Source organism: Olea europaea, unplaced genomic scaffold (genome assembly GCF_002742605.1).
Source record: "Olea europaea var. sylvestris unplaced genomic scaffold, O_europaea_v1 scaffold897, whole genome shotgun sequence".
Lineage (NCBI taxonomy): Eukaryota > Viridiplantae > Streptophyta > Magnoliopsida > Lamiales > Oleaceae > Olea > Olea europaea.
In genome coordinates this window covers 80,551-101,220 of record NW_019267442.1, presented here as the reverse complement: position 1 = coordinate 101,220, position 20,670 = coordinate 80,551, and the positions used below count along the sequence as shown (strand labels likewise).

Here is a 20,670-nt window from a genome sequence, read left to right as displayed (position 1 = left end):
AAGTTGATTTTAATTTGCTTAAAATTTAAACCAAACAAGCTCTAAATATCTTTGGAAAAAAATTACATAATATTTTGCTTCTTGAAATTATGAGTAATTAGCACATAATGTCTATATCTTTCACCATTATTACGAAAACGTTGGTACCTTCCATTTTTTTAGCATTTTCAACCTTAATTACACAACATCATTCCAATCCATTTTTATCCAATTTTTTCTCAATAAAAAGTTGTGAAATTACGAATATGCCCCGGTATTTAAATAAAACTAAATGAAAAGAAAAGAGCAGTAAAGAACTAATTATAATCATAATCCCAAATTTTTTGAAAAAAATGCAAACGAAAAGGGCCGAAACATAGTGCTGAATGTTCAAATCCAGATATTAAATGCTATATGAAGTTATACAATTTAAACAAGGAGAAAACTGAAAAAGAAAGAAAGATGAAATTTTTTTAAAGAATCTTTTGATAATTTTTTTGGAATTCATTTTCGTTTTTTAAAAAAAAAAATCAATTATAGGTGCAATTATCTTATTATTTTTGTTTTATTTAAAATGAGGGTGTATTCGTCATTTAACCGTTTTTTAATTGAGAAATTAGATGAAAATAATTTTTTTACAATTAAATGTGTAATTAATGATAAAAATATCAAAAAATAGAAGTTAAAGATTAGAAAAATAGTAAAAGATGGAGACATAATGTACTAATTACCTTAAAATTAGTTTTAGTTTGACAAAAATAATCAAATTTGAGCAGAATAAAATGAAATATACAAAACTTAGGACTTCTCCAAAAGTAGAAGATGGGAAAAGAACAGCAAATCAAAGTAAAGGAATCCGTAGAGTCTGTATCATTCTTTAACAGAGAATCCAGCAGAATCCATTTTCACTGTTTGAAATAATTTCTTCCTCTAGCCGCCAAATTCCAATCATGTCTATCCTCAACGGTTGTATATAAAAACTCCTATAAGAGAAGGGTCCCAGATTGAGGTAGACCCCACTCAAAATGCAAGTCCAAATGCAGAAGCCAAAGAAAATGCAAGAGTTTATTCATTTTAATCCACACCATCCATTTATGGTCATCTTATTGGTAATTCACTTAAAGGGATTAGGATTAGGATTCCGTTTGGGCTGCACCAGTCTTTTTCTTTGAACATTTCTCTGTAAATCTCTCATTATTTGTAGAAATTTGATCTTTTTTTTTTTTTGGAGGGTTATTTATTTATATAAGTTTTGGTTTAATTATTGTCATGGATTTGACTTTTATTTTTGTCGTTTTTTTCTAGTCATGAGTGATTGTATTATCAATGATTTCCACACAGAAAAACAAATTTTCCCATTTCTTGGAAATTCTTGACATGGGATATTGAACTGCAATTTGAGATTCATTCTTGATTGAGGGATTCTCATTTCTTGAACTGGGAATTTATTTCTGTTTTCTATTTTGTTGATTTTTATCTTGATTTATTGTCGAGATTGGAGTTGAAGAGTTTGGATTTCTCCACATGTTTGGTGGCTCTGGAATGAATCTGATTACAATAATTATTGGATTTGGAATGAGTGCAACTTTTATTGTTTTTGTCTGCACTCGACTCATTTGTGGGAGGCTCCGGCGAATAGAATCTGGGGAAATGTTTGAGATTGACTCAAGGATTGATCTTCAGATGGTATGTTTAAATTAATTGATTTGACTAATTTTCAAGTTACTAATCTTTGCATTTGTAGTGCTCGACGAATTGTTTATCAATGATGGAAGAATATAAACTTTGTACTTATTAGTGTCTTGAATTGAATTAATCAAATTGCTCAAAGTCAGTTATCAGTTGATTCAGTTTCATTACACAGTGGAAAATTTATCTGAAACATGAGGAATACTTCTAGGGATGAGTTATGATGACACTTTTGTGCAAATTGTTCTTATACAAGTCGTGCTTTCTTCATTCTAGACGAAAGCCTGTTAGTCTGTTACTAATCTTGCATTTGCATGGCTTGACAGATTGTAACAAAGAATATGTACTTTGTACTTATGAGTATTGAATATATCGAAATTGCTTGAGGTCGAATATCTGTGTCATTACACAATTCGAACAATTTCCACTTCACCTCATCTGAAACATGAGGAACGGTTAATTCTGAAGCTTGATTCTCCATTGGTTTTTAGATGGACTATTTGTATTGATGCTATTTGTGTAATATGTTCTTGTATGAATGGGTGTTCTTCATTCTAGCCAAAAACATGTTACTAATCTTTGCTTTTGTACTGCTTGATAAATTGTTTATCAGTGACAAAGAACATATACTTGAGATTTTCTAGAATTGAATTTCCATCAAATTGCTTTAGACAATTTCCTAGTCATCTCATCCGAAACGCGAGAAGTAGTTCATTCTAAATTTCCTATTCTCCGTTGATGCTACTATGGACAAGTTATGTTCATGTTATTTTCTTCTGCAATCTGGTATTCTTTCTGGCATTGACTTTACATAACTTTTACACTTTCTTGACTGGCATGTCCTCCCATATTGTTCTTAGTACTTTCGGTTACCTTACTATACAAAAAATGAACTGCGTCATACATTTCGTGCTATTGTCAACATTGTAGAATCTAGAATTTAACCACATTGCACTCAATTTAATTCATTGTTCTGTTATGACAGCCAGAACGCCGGGCTAATGGCCTTCAACCGGGTGTAGTTGCTGCAATTCCCAAACTGATGTTCAACCGTGAGGCTTTCAGTTCAACAGAAGATATGCAGTGAGTACAATCACCAAATTTACTTATTTAGCATTCCTTTGAATTACTCATCTCATATTGTATGAATTTGTAAACTCAAACAAACAAACTATGTGCTTGTATGTCTAAGCTGAAAATATTGCTGATAAGTAGCAACACTCTTGGGCAGTCAGACTAATCAGATTGCAGCTTCCAATATTTGGAATGAATGTTAATGGAAGTTTCGGCTCTGCCCATTTTGGAAGTTTTAATACGTACTTTTTTGTTGATCGGGTAATTAGGAAAAAAAATCCTTATCATTTACACTCATTGCAAAAATAGACCCTATTGTTTCAAACTTGGCATATCCACCATCATTTTAAACCTTTTTTGCAGAGTTTGTCATTTCTGTTATGTTCCATTAAATCATTCCGTGAAATATGAGTAATTGATGCAAAATGTCCTTATTGTTTGTCTTCATTGCACAAATCGTCTTTATCATTTTAATTTTGACGTTTGGGCACTGATCGACCTTTTTTTGCTCAAAAAAGTTCTTACCATTTGTTTTCCATCAAAGCATTGTAAAATGGAAAATTTACTCACCTCTTTAAATAAATAAATAGAAAACAAAGAAATAATATAAAAAAAAATAAAAAATTGCATCTAGAGTTTCAAGTTTTTAAAAAAGTACAAATGAGTCTCAAGTAAAATAATTTAAAATATTCTAACAAAAATAAAATATTTTGTCTTTCCAATTAAACCACATACACTTGCATCCACCACCACCACCACCGAAATAATTAAAAGTATATAAACAGAAGAAAAATAATTAAAAAAAAAACCTAAAATGGTGATTATTCCTCATCCAAGTTTCTTTAGCCTCTTATATAGGAATTTCTCCATTTTTAACAAAATTCAGATGGTGACGCAGTGGATATATGTGTATGTAATCAGAAACAAGAACATAAAAACAAGAATCTGCTGAAAATAGCAAAATACCTTAAAAAAAAATTTCCATAACTCGCTAAAAACAAAAAGATAATGGAATACGAAACTTGATTACAGGAAAGTAGCTAAATTCTTGGATGGTGGAATGGGGAGAATGGGGGGTGGTGGTAGCAGAAGTCGCTCCATTTTTTTCTGTTTTTAATTCTTTTCTTACTTTGTTTTTATACATTTAATCATATTTTTTATTATTTTACTGGTGGTGGTTGTGGTGGAGGTTAGGGGTAGGGCTAGGGATAGGGGTAGGGCTAGGGATAGGGATAGGGGTAGAGGGTTTAATTGGAAGAAAAAATATTTTTTTTTATTAGAATGTTTTAAATTATTTTACACGAGACTAATTTGTATTTTTTTTATAAATTTGGAACTCTATATTCAATTGTTTTATATTATTTCTTTATTTTCTACTTGTTTATTAAAGAGGAGGTAAATTAGTTATTTTATAATCCTTTAATGGGAGAAAATAAATGATAAGCGCAAAGAAATGTCAATTTGAGTATCCAAATGTCAAAATTGAAAAGATATGGATGATTTGCTCTATAAAGGATAACAATTAAAACATTTTGCGCCAATTACCCATATTTTACATAATGATTTAACGGAACATGACGGTAGACCAACTCTGCAAGAAATGTTTGAAATGAGAGTGTAAATACTAAGTTTGAAACAATAGGGACTATTTCTACGATTAGTGTAAAAAATAGGAATGTTTTCTGCTAATTAACTAAGTTGGAAATAATTAGTTACTTTATTTGAATGTAATTCGTACTTCACTGTCAAAATGAGAAACTTTTTTCAGATATAAAGTAAAAAAAGTAACTTGTCCAATTGGATATAAAAATCATTTAAAAGTTTTAATTACTCTTAAAACATTTCAAGATTTGTTTCCTATAAATTTGGGGTTGATTGCATTTCTTCATCTGTGCACATGTGACTTGTAAACATATGTCATCATAGTCTGTTTTGTGTTGCTTTGCCAATGGATTTCAAATTACTCGGAAGTGCTTAACACAAGTGAAAACAGAATCGACGTTGATCATAAATAAGGTTAGTTTCTTTTGAAATGTAGGTGTACAATATGCTTAGCAGAGTATCAAGAGAGAGAAGTTCTGAGAATCATGCCGAACTGTGGCCATAGTTTTCATCTTTCTTGCATTGATATATGGCTAAGAAAACAGTCTACTTGTCCAGTCTGCCGGCTTTCAGTGCAGAATACTTTCGAAACAAAACATGCTCGGGCAACTACGTTGGCAGAGTCCCAATCGTTTGACAGCTCAGAAATTATGGCCGAACATTCTCAACAATGGCTTCTACCCACTCTCGAGCATTCAGGCGGTAATCGGGGAACCAGCCACGGGAATGCTGATCATACTTCCATTGACTTAAACTTGGGTGTTTCCAGTGCAGCAATGCCAAGATCATGACCGGAGAAAAGACCGTTGCTACATTTCCTGGTTCTAACTGTTGTTACTTTTTTTCTTTTTCGCAATGCTTTAGCTAAACAAGATTTAGAATGAAATTTTATGTCAGAGAAAGAGAGACACACCATGTTTGTATATATTTTTATGTTCGAAAAAATTTAGGTTGTGATAATTTGTTTGGGAGTTTTGAAGATTATATTTAAATCATCATCTAGCTGAAAATTTGTCTATATGATCTTGCAAATTCGAAGTTGATTCTCGTGAAAACAGTACTCACAATGCCCGTGTTAGACATAATACTGAATCTGACTAGATAATATTATAAATCATATTTTAGTTTTTAATTTTTTCGTAATATTGGCTAGTGATATAGAGTGTACCTTATCAAATAAGCCATTGTTCTGGCATGTTTGGTTGAGCTTAAACAAAAGTAAGTGTTTTTTTTTCTTTTTTTTTTTTATCTATGTTTGGAAAACTTTTAAAATAATGTTAGGTAATTACCTCACATAAAATCTCCCCAATTAATTGTAAGTAGAGTAGCAAGAATGTTTAGTATAGCTGAAAATTGGAGACCTTACAAACAAATCGACCAAGACGATCTATTGGATCGATTTGTAAGTGAATATGATAAAATAGTATCATAGGACTTGCTTGCCCACCTGACTTCCTCATATTATTTTGGAGATGTTTGGCATGTAATATAAAATTTGGGAAGACGGTACAATAAATCAAATTTTAGCTTCTTTTTATTTCTTAATATTTCTTAAGTATCATATAGTCCACCTTACCAATTATTAGGCGTCAAAATGAGGTGGGCTGCCCATGCCCAACAGAGGCGGACCCACATGAGGTCATGTGAGGTCAAATGACCTCACAGATTTTTGGAAATTTTTTATTTATTATTATTATTATTATTATTATTATTATTATTATTTTATAATTTTTTTTGGAGAACCTAACAACTACCCGGCTGCCAAGTGCCAATTGCCTTATTGCCAAACCCAATTAACTTCCCAAACCCAAATCCAATCACCATATATATCCATATGGACCATTTCCATAAATATAAACCCATTCCCATAATCCATTTTCTAATTTGCCCAATTCCAATTATCCAATCCAACTTAAATAATTAGTTCCAAGATTCTCAAATTAAATCTCATTTTCCCGAAGTGCAAAACAAAAGCAAGTTTTCTCCCACTTTTTGACTTTCCCTTTTTTTCTTAGCGATTTCGCCGTCCGCCCTCCACCCTCCACCATCGACCGTACCTCTACGACACAGCCCTTGGCCCTTGGTATATAGGTCAGACCCTAATGCTACTCGACTACATATTACTGTGAAATTTGAAAGAGGTGTGTTAATGTAGGATTTGGATTTGTATGTTTAAAATTGATGAATTGAAATTGGCTGAAAATATTAAATATTCATTATTCTTTGATTTGGTATGAAATAATGGAAGTATGGAATTGACTTTTTACAATTTGGGAGATCAATGGTTAAGTGATAGTTTGGTTGCATATATTGAAAGCAATGAATTGACAATATTGATAACGATATAATTATACGATGTTTTTCATAATACGAAAACACGTAGGCTATAATTGTAGTAGCATTTGGTTTTATTTTCATTAATATACGTTGTTCGAAAACTTTTAAATTTTCATTTTTGACCCCACAGTTCAAAATGTCTGGGTCCGCCCCTGAGGCCCAGGACAATAATTGTGAATTCCACACTTATTTTACTCGATATTTCTATTGATTTGTGCTTTGTTTTCGTGTTTTAGGATGAATTTTCCCTTAGGCAATGTTGGTAAATAAAGTGTTGAACAAGAGGCAAAAAGTTATGAAAAGCATAGGTAAAAATCAATGGCCAGAGACTACTTGAGGAGAAGTACAATATTGGGGGAGTTCATTGGTGAAAAATGGATGAAACATAGCTAGAAGAGCTCGGCCAAGGAAAAGCTAATCTTTCCACCAGCTAGCAACTCGCCTACAAGAGCTCCCCAAGTCAATCTGCTCTCCCAAAATACATATCCATATTTATGAGATGTCTAGGATGTCACAAGGAGGAGTGGGACGATTGGAGAAGAGACGGGAAACAAACACAATTCTCTCACCTAATTTTTAATCAAGGAAGGACGAAGAAGAAGCAATGCTTAGATGATTCAACTTTGAAATTGAAGATTAAATCTTAATTCTTCTTTCATGTGATTTCATTCTTCAACTCTATGTGTTTATATATGATAAACATTCTTGAGTTACACAGGAGCGTAGCAAATCCTAATTCAGGAGCATTGGAAGACACGTGCATACTAGCAATCTACTCGACCGGATCGAAGTAGCTGCTAATAGGATCAATCGAAGAAGTAAGAGACGGAGATAAATTCCATAATTAGGACAAACAACGATAAGTGTATTAACCATCAAAATTTAGATGTGACTAATTTTATAACCATCAAAATTTACATGTGTGACTAATTTTATCATTGATATACTTAAATATGATGAGAACGAATGAAAATGAATAATAATTGCTCATAAAGGAGTAAAGTTTGGCATATCTTAGAAGATGAAGGACCGCATGCAGTATTTAAGGACTCAATTCGAACAAAAAGAAGAAACATGTACAAAATTGAACAAGTAAAAATATAAATTCCAGTAATTTGAAATATCCTACTTGACTAAAATTGTGGTTCCCTATTCTATTAGGTCTCTGTTTTAGACCTAAATTAAGATTTATAAAGAGGAATCTTTCATATTATTTAAAAAGGGAGGTTGGAGATACAATCTTGAGGCAAAATTACATGTCCAAATAGATTGGATCCTCAAGATTTGTATCTAAATTTGAGATTTGAAGGTTGAAAAATACAAGTAGCCAAGAGATATACATGCTTCATGAGATTGGAAATCTGTTGTTAGGAATTGGTTGCCAAAGAACAATAATTGTTAAGATTCTTTTCTTTATTCCTGATGTTGAAACTGATGATTTTTTTAATTATTTTGTTGTTTAATTTTATTTATATGATTGGCTAAAAAATTGGTTGTTATAGTGAAAGATTTAGTTTAGATTTAACCCTTTTTTATACAATTGATTTCATGCAATTTTGATTATGTTTTGATTGCTTATTGTGTTTAACTAGCATTCAATTTCTTGATCACCAATTATTTGATTTAAGGATAATATTGAGATCAAGAAGAGATATATTTGTCTAGTTCATGTAATAGGTGACATAATTTTTATGAGATTGATAGATGATTATAGCTTATGTGAATTCATATGAACTAATGCTTTTCCATATATATGCATTTATATAGAGATATAATGAATTTGGGTACGTGAATTGGGTTGGTTTTGTTCGAGAGAGGTTACTAACTAAAATTGTTTAACTCAATTGTTAATACATATGAAAAAGTGAATAAATAAGTTTGGATTGAATGAATTTTAAATGGCCTATGTGAAATCAACCACTTAATCCCGAAGCTCTCCACCAATTAAATTAGTTAGGTATCTTAGATTAGCTTAACCCTTATTCAGTATTGACTAAATAAAAGTCAACAATTCATTTTAACTATACTTTTCATCAGATCCATGACTTTTCAATTATACATCTCATCAATTTTTATTAAAATCTATTAAAATTCTGATTTTAATTCCATTAAACAGGGATTTAGTATAAATTAGTTAAAATCTTAGCTCTTGATTTATTAATAGGTCACCACATTAACTTATATTGAAGCTAAATTTACGATAAAACTTGATAGTAACTACTTAGTCTTTGTAGGACGATATTTGGACTCATGAATTCCACTATTATTATTTCTTATAATCCATACACTTGTGGAATCATTTGATCTAGTTTTTTATGCTATTGTCAAAGACTGATTTATTTACTTTAATTTTTATTGTTAACTCTAGCCTTGATTAATTTTTTTTTTCAACTGATCTACTTGTTTCCTTTGTTTTCAGTGTGGGAAACAAAAGTAATTGCACAATAAAAATATGAGAAGAGAGATCCCTAAATTGATGAAGATGACATGCCTATGGGGGATATCTTTGTCCTACCGCGCTTAAAAATGAAGGGGTATGATGCACTTGATAAAATTGATAAGGATGACTTGCATTTGGGAGTACTATGGGAACTACTAGGTTTTCAAGTAAAAGGCATAGATGAAGTTGATGAGGATAATTTGGGATTACTGTTAGCATTACCGGAATACTAAGTACATGATGAACAGTTGAATCCGTATAAGCAAATATACAATTTAAGTCGGGAGCAACACCCAAATCTTTATTGGTCAGATTGTCAAAATATTGAAAAAAATCACTCTAATCCTCTTTAAGAAAGGTAACCTTCTCATGAAAATTTTCTTGTGCAGCTGCTCGAAATTTTGGATAATAGATTAGTAATTTAATTCGAAAAACAATAACAAAAAGATAAGATTATGAAGAGAACAAAGAATTAATAATAATGGGGCCAACCAAACTAGCAGCATTCAAAGAAGATAGAAATATCATACAAACACCCTAGTTCATTGTTTGCTAAAAATTGAGTTTGTGATTAGGCATGACGAATATATTGAAATATATATTTTGAGTTGGAATGGAGAAGATGAAGGTGAGTCGTACTACTTTGAGAAGGGCAATGTTAAAGTTTGGAGGATAGTTACAATATGGACACTACAACAAAAAAAAAAAAAAAGGGCCTTTTGCAAAGTTCAAAAAACGTAGCCGAAAACCTTTTGCAATGTTTGGATATATGTTGCAAACTTTGATATTGTCGTAGAGTGGAAGGACACAACAACGTTTTTTTAACATTGTCAACAACTTGTTACAACCTTTTTTGAAAGTTGTCAATACCCTTTTAGCAACATTTTTTGACCGTTGCCAATAACTTTTTCGCAATATTTTTCAGCTGTTGCTAATAATCTTTTTGCAACGTTTTACAACTGTTGCTAATAATCTTTTCGCAACGTTTTAGAAACGTTGCAAAAAACCTATCTGTAACATTCTTTCAACATTGCCTTAGCCTATTTACGACGTCGAAAAATGTTGTCCGTACTTTTATTTTCAAGTTTTTGCAATATTAATGTTTGAATGTTGTTTTTACTCTTTCGCAACATTTTTTGAACGTTGTTAGAGAGAGATGCTATTGATCACTAAAGATAACTCAGGCTCAGTTTATACCCACTTCCAACACCACAAAGCCGACAACTACGAACCCAAGACAATACCAAGTTCACTTCCAGTTGCCAATGAGATATATCACTTAGGAGACCACAAAGGAGCAAGAAATCTCATAGAATATCACCACTAAGATGATAGACAAAAAGAGGCAGAGAAGATGGAAGAAGAGAACACGTGAATTGGCCAAGAAGAAGAGCCTGCGGGCGGGTCTCTCAAAACGAGAGAAAGAGACCAATTTATCTTGCAATCAATTGACCCAAATAAGGTAAGTGTAGGTAGGTTAAACAATGGGTCAAGTTAGAGGCCCAAGAGACAATTAAATGGGCTCACAAGATATTCTCTCAATTAATGGCCATCAAGGAAGTGTATTGGGCAACGAGCAACACTAAATTATTTAGGTTGTTTCGAGTGGCCCAATTAACCTTCGAGTCGTATCGTCTTGAATGTGGGTTTGGATTCTCATTCAATCATTTGGCTAAACCGACTGAAAACTTAAACCGAGTAACATCATAACCCGGGAGAGGTCGTTTGACAATAAATTTCTCTAACAACCTCTACCTTAGTGTTAAAGGACTTGCAAAAATAAACGTCTTCCATTAGTGACACCTCTAATAGAAAATTGATAAAATTGGAAATCATTTACCTGTACCAATGTTTAGAAGATCCTTACAATTTCTAAACTTTACCAATCTGAAGGGTTGTATTGTGAGTAAACATTTTCAAGTTTTACCACCTCTTGAGATACTACCTCTAATAAAGTATAATCTAACATCAATGTGTTTAGTGTGTTCATGAAAAAATGGGTTCTTACATAAATGTATAGACGACTAACTATCAGAATACACAACCACATACTCATTCAAGGTACATAATTTACGAAGTAAACCTCTAAGTCATAGAGCCTCTTTAATTGCTTTAGTAGTAGCAATATACTTAGATTCAATGGTGGATAGTGCAACAATGTGTTGTAACTGTGATTTTCAACTACCAGATGAATTTGATAGGGTAAACACGTAAGAGAAAGTTGATTTCCTATCATCCCTATCTCCCGCATAATCAGCATCTACAAAACCCTTCAATTTCATACCTTCCTTATTAGCACTAAACTTTAGGCCTACGTCACCCGTACCCTTCAAGTGCCTTAATAACCACTTTAATGATTCCTAATATTCAGGACCAGATTAGCCATGTACCTACTAAGGGTACTAATAGCAAAACCTAAATCTGGTATAGTGCAAACCATTAAATACGTTATAGAACCAATCACATTAGAATATTGGACTCTACTCATGTATTCTATTTCACATTCGTTGCAAGGAGATTGTTCTTTAGATAAAACAAAATGGCTGGCAAGAGGTAACATGACAGGTTTGCAATAACTCATATTAAATTTCTTCAATACTTTGGATATGTATGGAGACTGATGCAAGAAGAAGATGGAATTTGACATATCTCTTTCTATTTCCATACCTAGAATTCTCTTAGCCTTACCTAGGTCTTTCATGTCAAATCCACCACTTAGTTTTGCTTTTATATTGTTTATCCACTTAGAAGAAGAACCAATCAAAAGCATGTCGTCCACATAGAGCAACGAAAATAGATAATTATTATCAGTCTTGTTATGTAGAAAATATAGACAGTGATCAAATTTACTTCTTTGGAACCCTGTAATGAGTACAAAAGAATCAACCCTCTTGTACCACTGTCTAGATGATTGTTTTAAGCCATGTAGCGACCTTTTCAAAAAACACACGTAATTAGGTTTTGACTTGTCCATAAAAGCTTTTGGTTGATTCATAAAGATTTGTTCATCAAGCTCACCATGTAGAAAAATAGTTTTTACATCAAGTTGTTCAAGTTCCCAGTCAAAATGTACAACCAAGGCAAGTATGACCCGAATAGTGGTATACTTAACTACTAGTGAAAAAATCTCATTATAATCAACGTCCTCTTTCTGTGTGTAATCCATGGCCACTAACCTAGCTTTAAACCTTAAGGGTTTCAAACTACTAGTAACTTCCTTAATCTTAAAGGCCCATTTGCAATCGATGATCAATTTGTTCTTAGGCCTAGGTACTAGCTCCCAAGTCTGATTCTTTTCTAGAGAACTCATCTCTTCTTTTATCGCCTTAAGCCACTCCTTAGATTGATCACTACCTATCGTTTCTTCAAAGGTTTTTGGCTCTTTATCAGCTAGTTCTTCGTAACTAGCATGGGCAAAAGCTAATTCAGATTCAAAATTGAACCTTCTAGCAAGATTATAATTAGCTAAGGGATTTTCTTCCTCAGGGTGTTCTTCTATCACTACTTTGTTACCGTTCACCACTTCAAGTTCTTGAACCTGAATCTCGACCTCATTAGGAATAGTAGGGGCAGGTGTACTAAGTTTTCATAACTCCACCTTAAATCGATCTCTTTTCTCACCTGGTTCAGCTTCACTCACAGGTTCGATTTTCCCTTTGATACACAGCATCTCATTCTCGTTAAATGTGACATCCCTACTCACGATAATCTTAACCCCCTTTTGACTTCTATCCCATAATTTGTATCCCTTAACACCCTCGGGATACCCTTGAAAAACGCAATTTCTAACTCTAGGTTCCAGCTTTTCCTCGCTCTGATGAGAAAATGCAGCACAACCAAAAGTTCTAAGCATAGAATAATCACTTAATTTACCTAACCATCTCTCATGCGGAGTGTCACCATTCAATGCAGTAGATGGAGTCAATTTAATCAAATAACAAGCAATCATAACAGTCTCACCCCAAAAGGATTTGGGGACACCAAAACTTAACATCATGCAATGCACTTTATCAAGTATGGTTCTATTCATCCTTTCGACTACCCCGTTTTGCTAGAGAGTGTAAAGAATGGTCTTATATCTAGTTATGTCATTTTCTTTACACATACTATCAAATTTCATGTTGCAAAACTCTAGGCCGTTATCTGTCCTTAAAATTTTGATTTTCTTGCCAATTTGATTTTTCACTTGTCTCTTCCAGTTATTGAAATTATGAGAAGTCTCAGATTTATCTTTCAATAGATAGACCCACACTTTCCTATTATAGTCATCGATAATAGACAGAAAATACCTATTTCCACCCGATGTGGGATTACTAGCAAGACCCACAAATCAGAATGCACATATTCAAGCATACCTTTAACTTTATGAACACTCATGGAGAATGAAGATTTATAATGCTTACCAAGCACACAGTAATCACAAAATGATAAATCTGACACATAGTCATTACCAAATGCACATTTTTCATTAAATAGCTTAAGTCTCTTAGTACCTACGTGTGCTAGTCTATTATACCATGTGTGTGTGTGTGATCAATCTTGGCAGAAGAGATAGATGAGTTCAAACCTCTAATCACTTCCCCAGTAGTGATATAGATGTCGTTTTTCTTAGTTACCTTAATGGAAACTAAAGCACTCTTAATCATTTTTAGCATATCATTTTCAATTTTACCAGTGAAGTAAGTCTCCATACTGAAATCAAATTCCTAGACAATTCGGGAATATATCTAACATTTTTTAATGTGTACACAAAACTCGTGTCAAATTTTACGTTTATGTCACCAATTCCAGCAATAGTATAGGCAAAGTTATCACACAGCACAACATGCTCAACATTAGATTCATGCAAGTTATAAAACTAATTCTTTTCAGACGTCACATGAAACGATGCACCAGAATCAAATATACACTCATGCATGCGGGAATTAGCAATTAGATTCAATTCAGTAGTGTATGCAATTGGACTTGTAAGCACATAGACCTCACCGTTATCTATCTTAGATGTAGAGGATACTACATTTAGCTGATCTCCCTCCTTAATCTTTAACTTACCATTTTCTTTACGGCAATCTTTTATAAAATACCCTATGTTTCCACAGTCATAGCATTTTCTAGCATTCGTCCTAGATTTTGATCTAGACCTACTCTTGGCATTCTTTTTCCATCCATTATCACTTGACTCGCCACCACTTTGATATCCATCATAACTATTTTGCCTATATTGAGTCCTACTCCGCATCATATGTAACTCACCGCTCCTCTTATCATGATTTCAGCCCTAATTTCCATCTCTTTACTCCTAAGAGAATCTATGACAATTTCAGCTGTCAACGTATCTCTACCATACTTAATGGCATTCTTAACTTCCTTATAGGAATTAGAGATTGCATTGAACAAAATTATAGCCTTATAAGTTTCGGACACAGCCCCATCACAATTAACTATATCTTGTACCAACTTGTTATACACGTCTAAATTGTCATCGAGATCCTTTGAAGGATCCATTTTAAAGCTGAAAAAATGTTCGAGCAAGTAAAGTTTATTCGGTGTAGATTTAAGTAAATACAAGTCTTCCAATTTTTTCCAAAATTCTTTGGTGATTTTCAGTTTACCCACATTTCTTAAAACGGCGTCAGATAAGTGTAAAATGATTGAGGTGTAAGCAAGCTCATCGACTTCTTCTCTTTGTTCTTTTGAAAAATTACCTTCAATGGCCTTTGAAACTTTTTGTTGGACTAAAATATCCTTCAATTTTTGTTGCCAAATAGAAAAGTCACCATTTCTATTAAAAATCCCCAAATCAAAGTTGTGAGTTATCATCTTTACACAACAGTTAAAGAATGCACAAAATACAATCAAACCATGCAAAATAATTCTAGGGTCACAGACAATATACGCCGCTCTAGATTCCCAGGGTTTCATACGACTTATGGTCTTAGAGCAATGGAATGTTCGAAATGGGTAAGGTCACGATAATTCCAACGGAGTTAATAAGCAGCAGAAATAACAATACAACAGAAAATTATGTCTAACATATAATTAGTTTCACGACAATTATATCACTAAGAATTAAATACTGATTTAACTAAAAGACAGATACTCAATCAAATAATTAAAAGCACGTAACCCTAATTTTTAGTACAAGCAATGGTTGCCAAGTAATGACAACCCCCAAACCTAATGATCACCCCACACGATGATCTGCTAGTGCAAAAATATAAAGGTTTCAGTAAATTTGTCAAAGCGGACCTATTTGAGTCCGTAACGTGGAGAGATGCAATTGTTGCTTTAGGGCCACCATTATTCGCCCTAAAGATTTAGCAAATATAACAATTTCGATCAGTAACAAATGCAGATTGAGTTTAGGGGCAAAATCATCCAACTTTTCAGGCGCAACCTAAACCAAACACATCAAAATGTTCCGGAGAATGAAATAAATGAAATGGCAGAAAAATCACGATGCAGGGCCTCCCACCGTCATCGTCAGACCGCCACGCGCCGTCGTCATCACCACATGCCACCTCGAAGGGGGTGCCTCAACCTGTTGGTTATGGGTTCGGACTCGGTTTGTCCAAATGAGGTCGGGTTTAGGAGTAATTGGAAGAATAGGGTTCGGTTAATTTGGAGATTAGCGCCTATTTCTCTCGATTTTGGACCGATTTTAATAGAAATTGAAGCCCTATGCTCTGATACCAGATGTAGAGAGATGATATTGATCAGCAAAGATAACCCAGGCTCAGTTTATACCCACTTCCAACACTATAAAGCCGACAACTATGAACCCAAGACAATACCAAGTTCACTTTCGATTGCCAATAAAATATATCACTTAGGAGACCACAAAGGAGCAAGAAATCTCATAGAATATCACCACTAAGATGATAGACAAAAAGAGGCAGAGAAGATGGAAGAAGAGAACACGTGAATCGGCCAAGAAGAAGAGGCTTCGGACAGGTCTCTCAAAATGAGAGAAAGAGACCAATTTATCTTGCAATCAATTGACCCAAATAAGGTAAATATAGGTAGGTTAAACAATGGGTCAAGTTAGAGGCCGAAGAGATTAAATGGGCTCACAAGATATTCTCTCAATTAATGGCCATTCAAGGAAGGGTATTGGGCCACGAGCAACACTAAATTATTTAGGTTGCTTCAAGTGGCCCAATTAACCTTCGGATTGTATCTTCTTTAATATGATGTTGGATTCTCGTTCACTCATTTCGCTAAGCTGACTGAAAACTTAAACCAAGTAACATTATAGCCTAGGAAAGGTCGTTTGATAACAAATTGCCTAACAGTTGTCTTTAACTTATTTGCAACAATTTTTGAGTATTGTCTTTCCTCTAATTAATTTGCAACATTTTTTTCATTTTTTTAAAAATTATTTCACATTTTTTATATTAATCATTATATTTATAGATTTTTTAAAATTAATTTCTATACTAAAATATGCAAATTAAGCAACATAATTAAAGATCTTTTTGATAGTGCATAAAACTGAGATTAAAATTTCATTACATATTTTTAACCCATGCAAAATACAAAATGGAAATGGATTCCAGTTGCTAGTTTATAATACACCAACAAGCCAAAATAGGAGTAGCACGAAAATATTGATAAGCACGACAACATATCATATGATAAACTCACCTAGAGTTTTCTTTGGGTGAAATTTTAGAGCAACATCAACCTTTTAAAATTTGTGTTAGATTATCTCATCTGTGTTTATGTTTGCTTCTCCATGTGTTATCTTGTGCTTTGAGAATGTGGGGAGGATTAACGCAAGGATGTGATAAAATTTATTGGGAGGATGCAATGGACATATGTTTGTGAGGTACAAATGTGTGGAAGAAAAAGGATATTTGGCATACATAGTTTATGGGAAGAGCAAGTTTTTATTTATTTACCTGATTTTGTCCTTGCATGAAGCCAACTGGGTTTAAGCACAGTTACATGGTACCTATCTGAATCTAATTTAGTTGAACATTGGAATAATATCCAAAATAATTTGAAAAATATGCATCATTTGTACATTTAACTCCATGCAACTATTCATGCAAACAATTTTGGCCTTGGCATTATTATATGCATCTCTTTTAGCAACTATTCATGCAAACAATTTCGGGCTTGACATTATTATATGCATCGCTCTTATGTTAAAACAAGAATGGAGGAGTTTGCCTATGGAAAGTTTTTGGATGACATGAAGGTTTTCATTCAGGTTTCTTTCATCTTTTTTGCATGCATTAAATTTGATAACAATTTGATCGTGGTCATAAATTATAAGAGAATTTTATTCTTAATTTTCGTAAATAATCTATGGTGCCATAGATTTATCAGTGGTAATTTCTTATTTTTACTATTTCCGATATTAGGGTGACAGTTGAATTTTGCTGAGGCATTATCTTTTACCATTTTCTCTTGCAGGATTTGACAACGTTTGTCTCGGTTTACATTCCAGAATTTCTATCTCTATATGAAACTGAACGTCTTGTTTAGGAGCTGATACACATCATATCATTATCTATGATCAAGTTTGTCTTCATTGTCACTGCTTATTGTTAGGTCTGTCTTAACTGTAATAGTATATGATCAAGTCTATGCTAACAGTGACATGTGTAACCAGACATCTATTAATAGTGAATATTTTTAATTTTTCTAGAGAACCAATTGCTTTTTTTGATCAAATATTTCCAATCATGCACAAATTAGAGTAATAGATATGGGACTATGACCTTGATCACAAATATGAATATACGATTGCGATCTAAAAATTGCCTGAACATTACTTGTTCTTTTATGACTATGACCTTTTTGACAAAATAACTCATAAACTGTGATTCATTACACATTTGTATTTTGATAAAAATTAGGAAATAATATAACAAAATCAAGTCACATTTATCAAGATGCGGTCACTTATTACATAAATTAAGTCATGTTTAAAAAAAAGATGTCATAAATTACCAAATTCAAATTACAAAATTTCATTTACACGATGCACGACATACACATATTCTACATTTCACATTATAGAGCATTTACACATAAATATTAACTGCGATAGTGTTGCATATTTTTAGTATAAATATAAAATGTGAAAAAAATAATCAAATTAGATGAAGCGTCCAAGTGGTGGGAAATGTGGCATTTGTGTGAGACGTCAGGGGTTCGGGTCACTTCCCACACAATTATTAAAAAGTTTTGATTGGGGCCTTGAGCTTCCTTGGCTAAAATAAATTTTTTTATTATTTTATTTATTTTCAAAATTATTTAATGGGTTAAACTAGCTAGTATTTTTTGACATTTTTAGTAACAACCCACTACTCACAATCATTAAAATACCCACTTCTCACAGGAATTAACATTCTGCATTATTCTCTGATCATGGAGGAGATAGTTACTTTCAGTTTTGCCTATATAAATTCAGGTCTTAGTTTGAGAAAAACACACATCAAAGAAAACAGAAAATTGTTTGAAAAGAGATCTTATTTTTCATATCCTGAATTTTTTTATACACGATTTTTACATATATTCTGGAGTACTTTTGAGAGTTCTGAAAATCATTTGTGATTGTTGCACAAGTTGTTTACGATCGTAGTATTTTGGGAGTGATTGTCTACGGAGGTTGTAGCAGTTATCGACAGACAATTTCACTTTAGGATATCGTGCTGTCACAAGACTTGATCGGACGACAAGTTTTATAATTCTACATTTTATGTTCTGAACGTCATTGCAATTGATTATTTTTCCAACAATCTAAAATGAAATTTATTTATAATTAGTTGCCATGTCTGCCGTAGATATATCTGTTCCTAAATATTTTGAAAAACATGAGTTGTTTGATGGAAAGAATTTTAAGAGATGACAAATGAAACTGCGATTTTATTTAACAACTCTTAAAGTTGTTGATGCTATTGAATCAAATAAAGCTATTTTTGCAATTGCTGATAATCCTACTGATAAGGAAACAAAGGATTTAGCTAATTGGGAACATAAGGATTAAATGTGCAGGAATTATATTCTGAATTGTTTGACGTTAGATTTCTATGATGTTTACTTGTCATGTAAAATTGCAAAAGAATTATGGAATTTCTTAGAAAAAAAATATATTACGTAAAATGCTGGAACCAAGAAATTTGTTGTGGGAAAGTTTCTTGATTTTGATACCAAGGCTAATCTTACTGAAGGAAGTTCTGACAGTAAGAAACCAGTTGGAAATTTTACCAGGGGTCAAAATTCTAAAGATAGAAACAAGGAAAAACAATTTGTAAGAAAGAACAATCGATCTAAGTCCCAATTTAAAAATAAAATTGTTGGTAACTATTTTTTTTGTGTGGTAAACTATACCACCTTGCAAAGGATTGCAGAAATAGGGAAGGAAAAGCAGTGAAGAATCAGGCACGTGTGGTAGAGGATGGGAATTTGGTGATTCTCTACTATGGTGATTTTGGAGAATATACTGAAAATATATTCTAGTAAGCAACGTACCAGACTGGTGGGTAGATTCTGGAGTTACCAAGCACATTTGTTGTACGAGAGGTGCATTTTCTTCATTCACTCTTACTAGTGATAGAGAATGTTTGTTCATGGGAAATGCTTCCTCCTCCAAAATCGAGGGGAAAGGAAATGTTACACTTTTACTTCAGGAAATATCCTTAATTTCAAGGATGTCCTTTATGGACCTGATATTAGGAAAAATCTAGTATCTGGATCTATCTTAGTCAAAAAGGGATTTAAAATTGTATTTGAGAGTGGTCAAGTTATACTATCTAAGGGTGGTTCCTTTGTTGGGAAAAGGTATACATATAAGAATCTGTTTAAACTCAATGTTTCTGTGATTAATAATAAAACATCTAGCTCTTTCGTTTACTTGTTGGATTCTTATGATTTGTGGGATGCTAAACTTGGACACGTTAATAAAATTTCCCGTAAAAAATTAGTAAGTTTGGAAAACATTTCCAAAATCGATAATTTTTCAAATTCAAAATGTGAAACGTGTGTTGAATCTAAATATGCTAGAAAATCATTTCCTCATGTTAATAGGACTACTTCAATTTTAAGTCTGATACATTCTGATTTATGTGATTTAAAAGAATATGTTACTCGTGGTGGAAATAAATATTTCTTAACTTTCATTGATTATTATTCTCGAGATCATTATATTTATCTACTTAAGAGCAAGGATGAAAGCTATTCAAAATTTATTTCATATAAAACTGAAGTAGAAAATTAGCTAGACAAAACTATTAAAGTTTTAAGATCTGATATGGGAGGAGAATAAATTGGAGATTTTGATAAATTATGTGTTAAGAATGGCATTAATCATAAGACTACTCCACCTCATTCTCCCCAGTCTAATGGTATAGCCGAAATGAAAAACCGAACTCTTAAAGATATGGTCATATCAATGCTAAACTCTTCTAGACTACCTCTTAACATGTAGGGGAAAGCACTTCTTACTACATATTATATTTTTAACCAAATTACTAGTAAGAAAAATAATAAGTCCCCTTATGAAATGTGGAAGGGCAAAACACCTTCATATAAAT

General features: G+C 32.7%; 1 protein-coding gene across 1 annotated transcript; it reads left to right on the top strand.

Annotated features, from left to right (window-relative positions):
• Positions 1-817: 817 nt before the first annotated feature.
• Positions 818-5,306, top strand: LOC111392189 (RING-H2 finger protein ATL8-like). The gene is made up of 3 exons (XM_023017464.1): positions 818-1,665; positions 2,654-2,751; positions 4,781-5,306. The coding sequence occupies exons 1-3, from the start codon at positions 1,504-1,506 to the stop codon at positions 5,133-5,135; spliced, it is 615 nt and encodes a 204-aa protein (XP_022873232.1). The 5' UTR covers positions 818-1,503; the 3' UTR covers positions 5,136-5,306.
• The last annotated feature ends 15,364 nt before the right edge of the window (positions 5,307-20,670 follow it).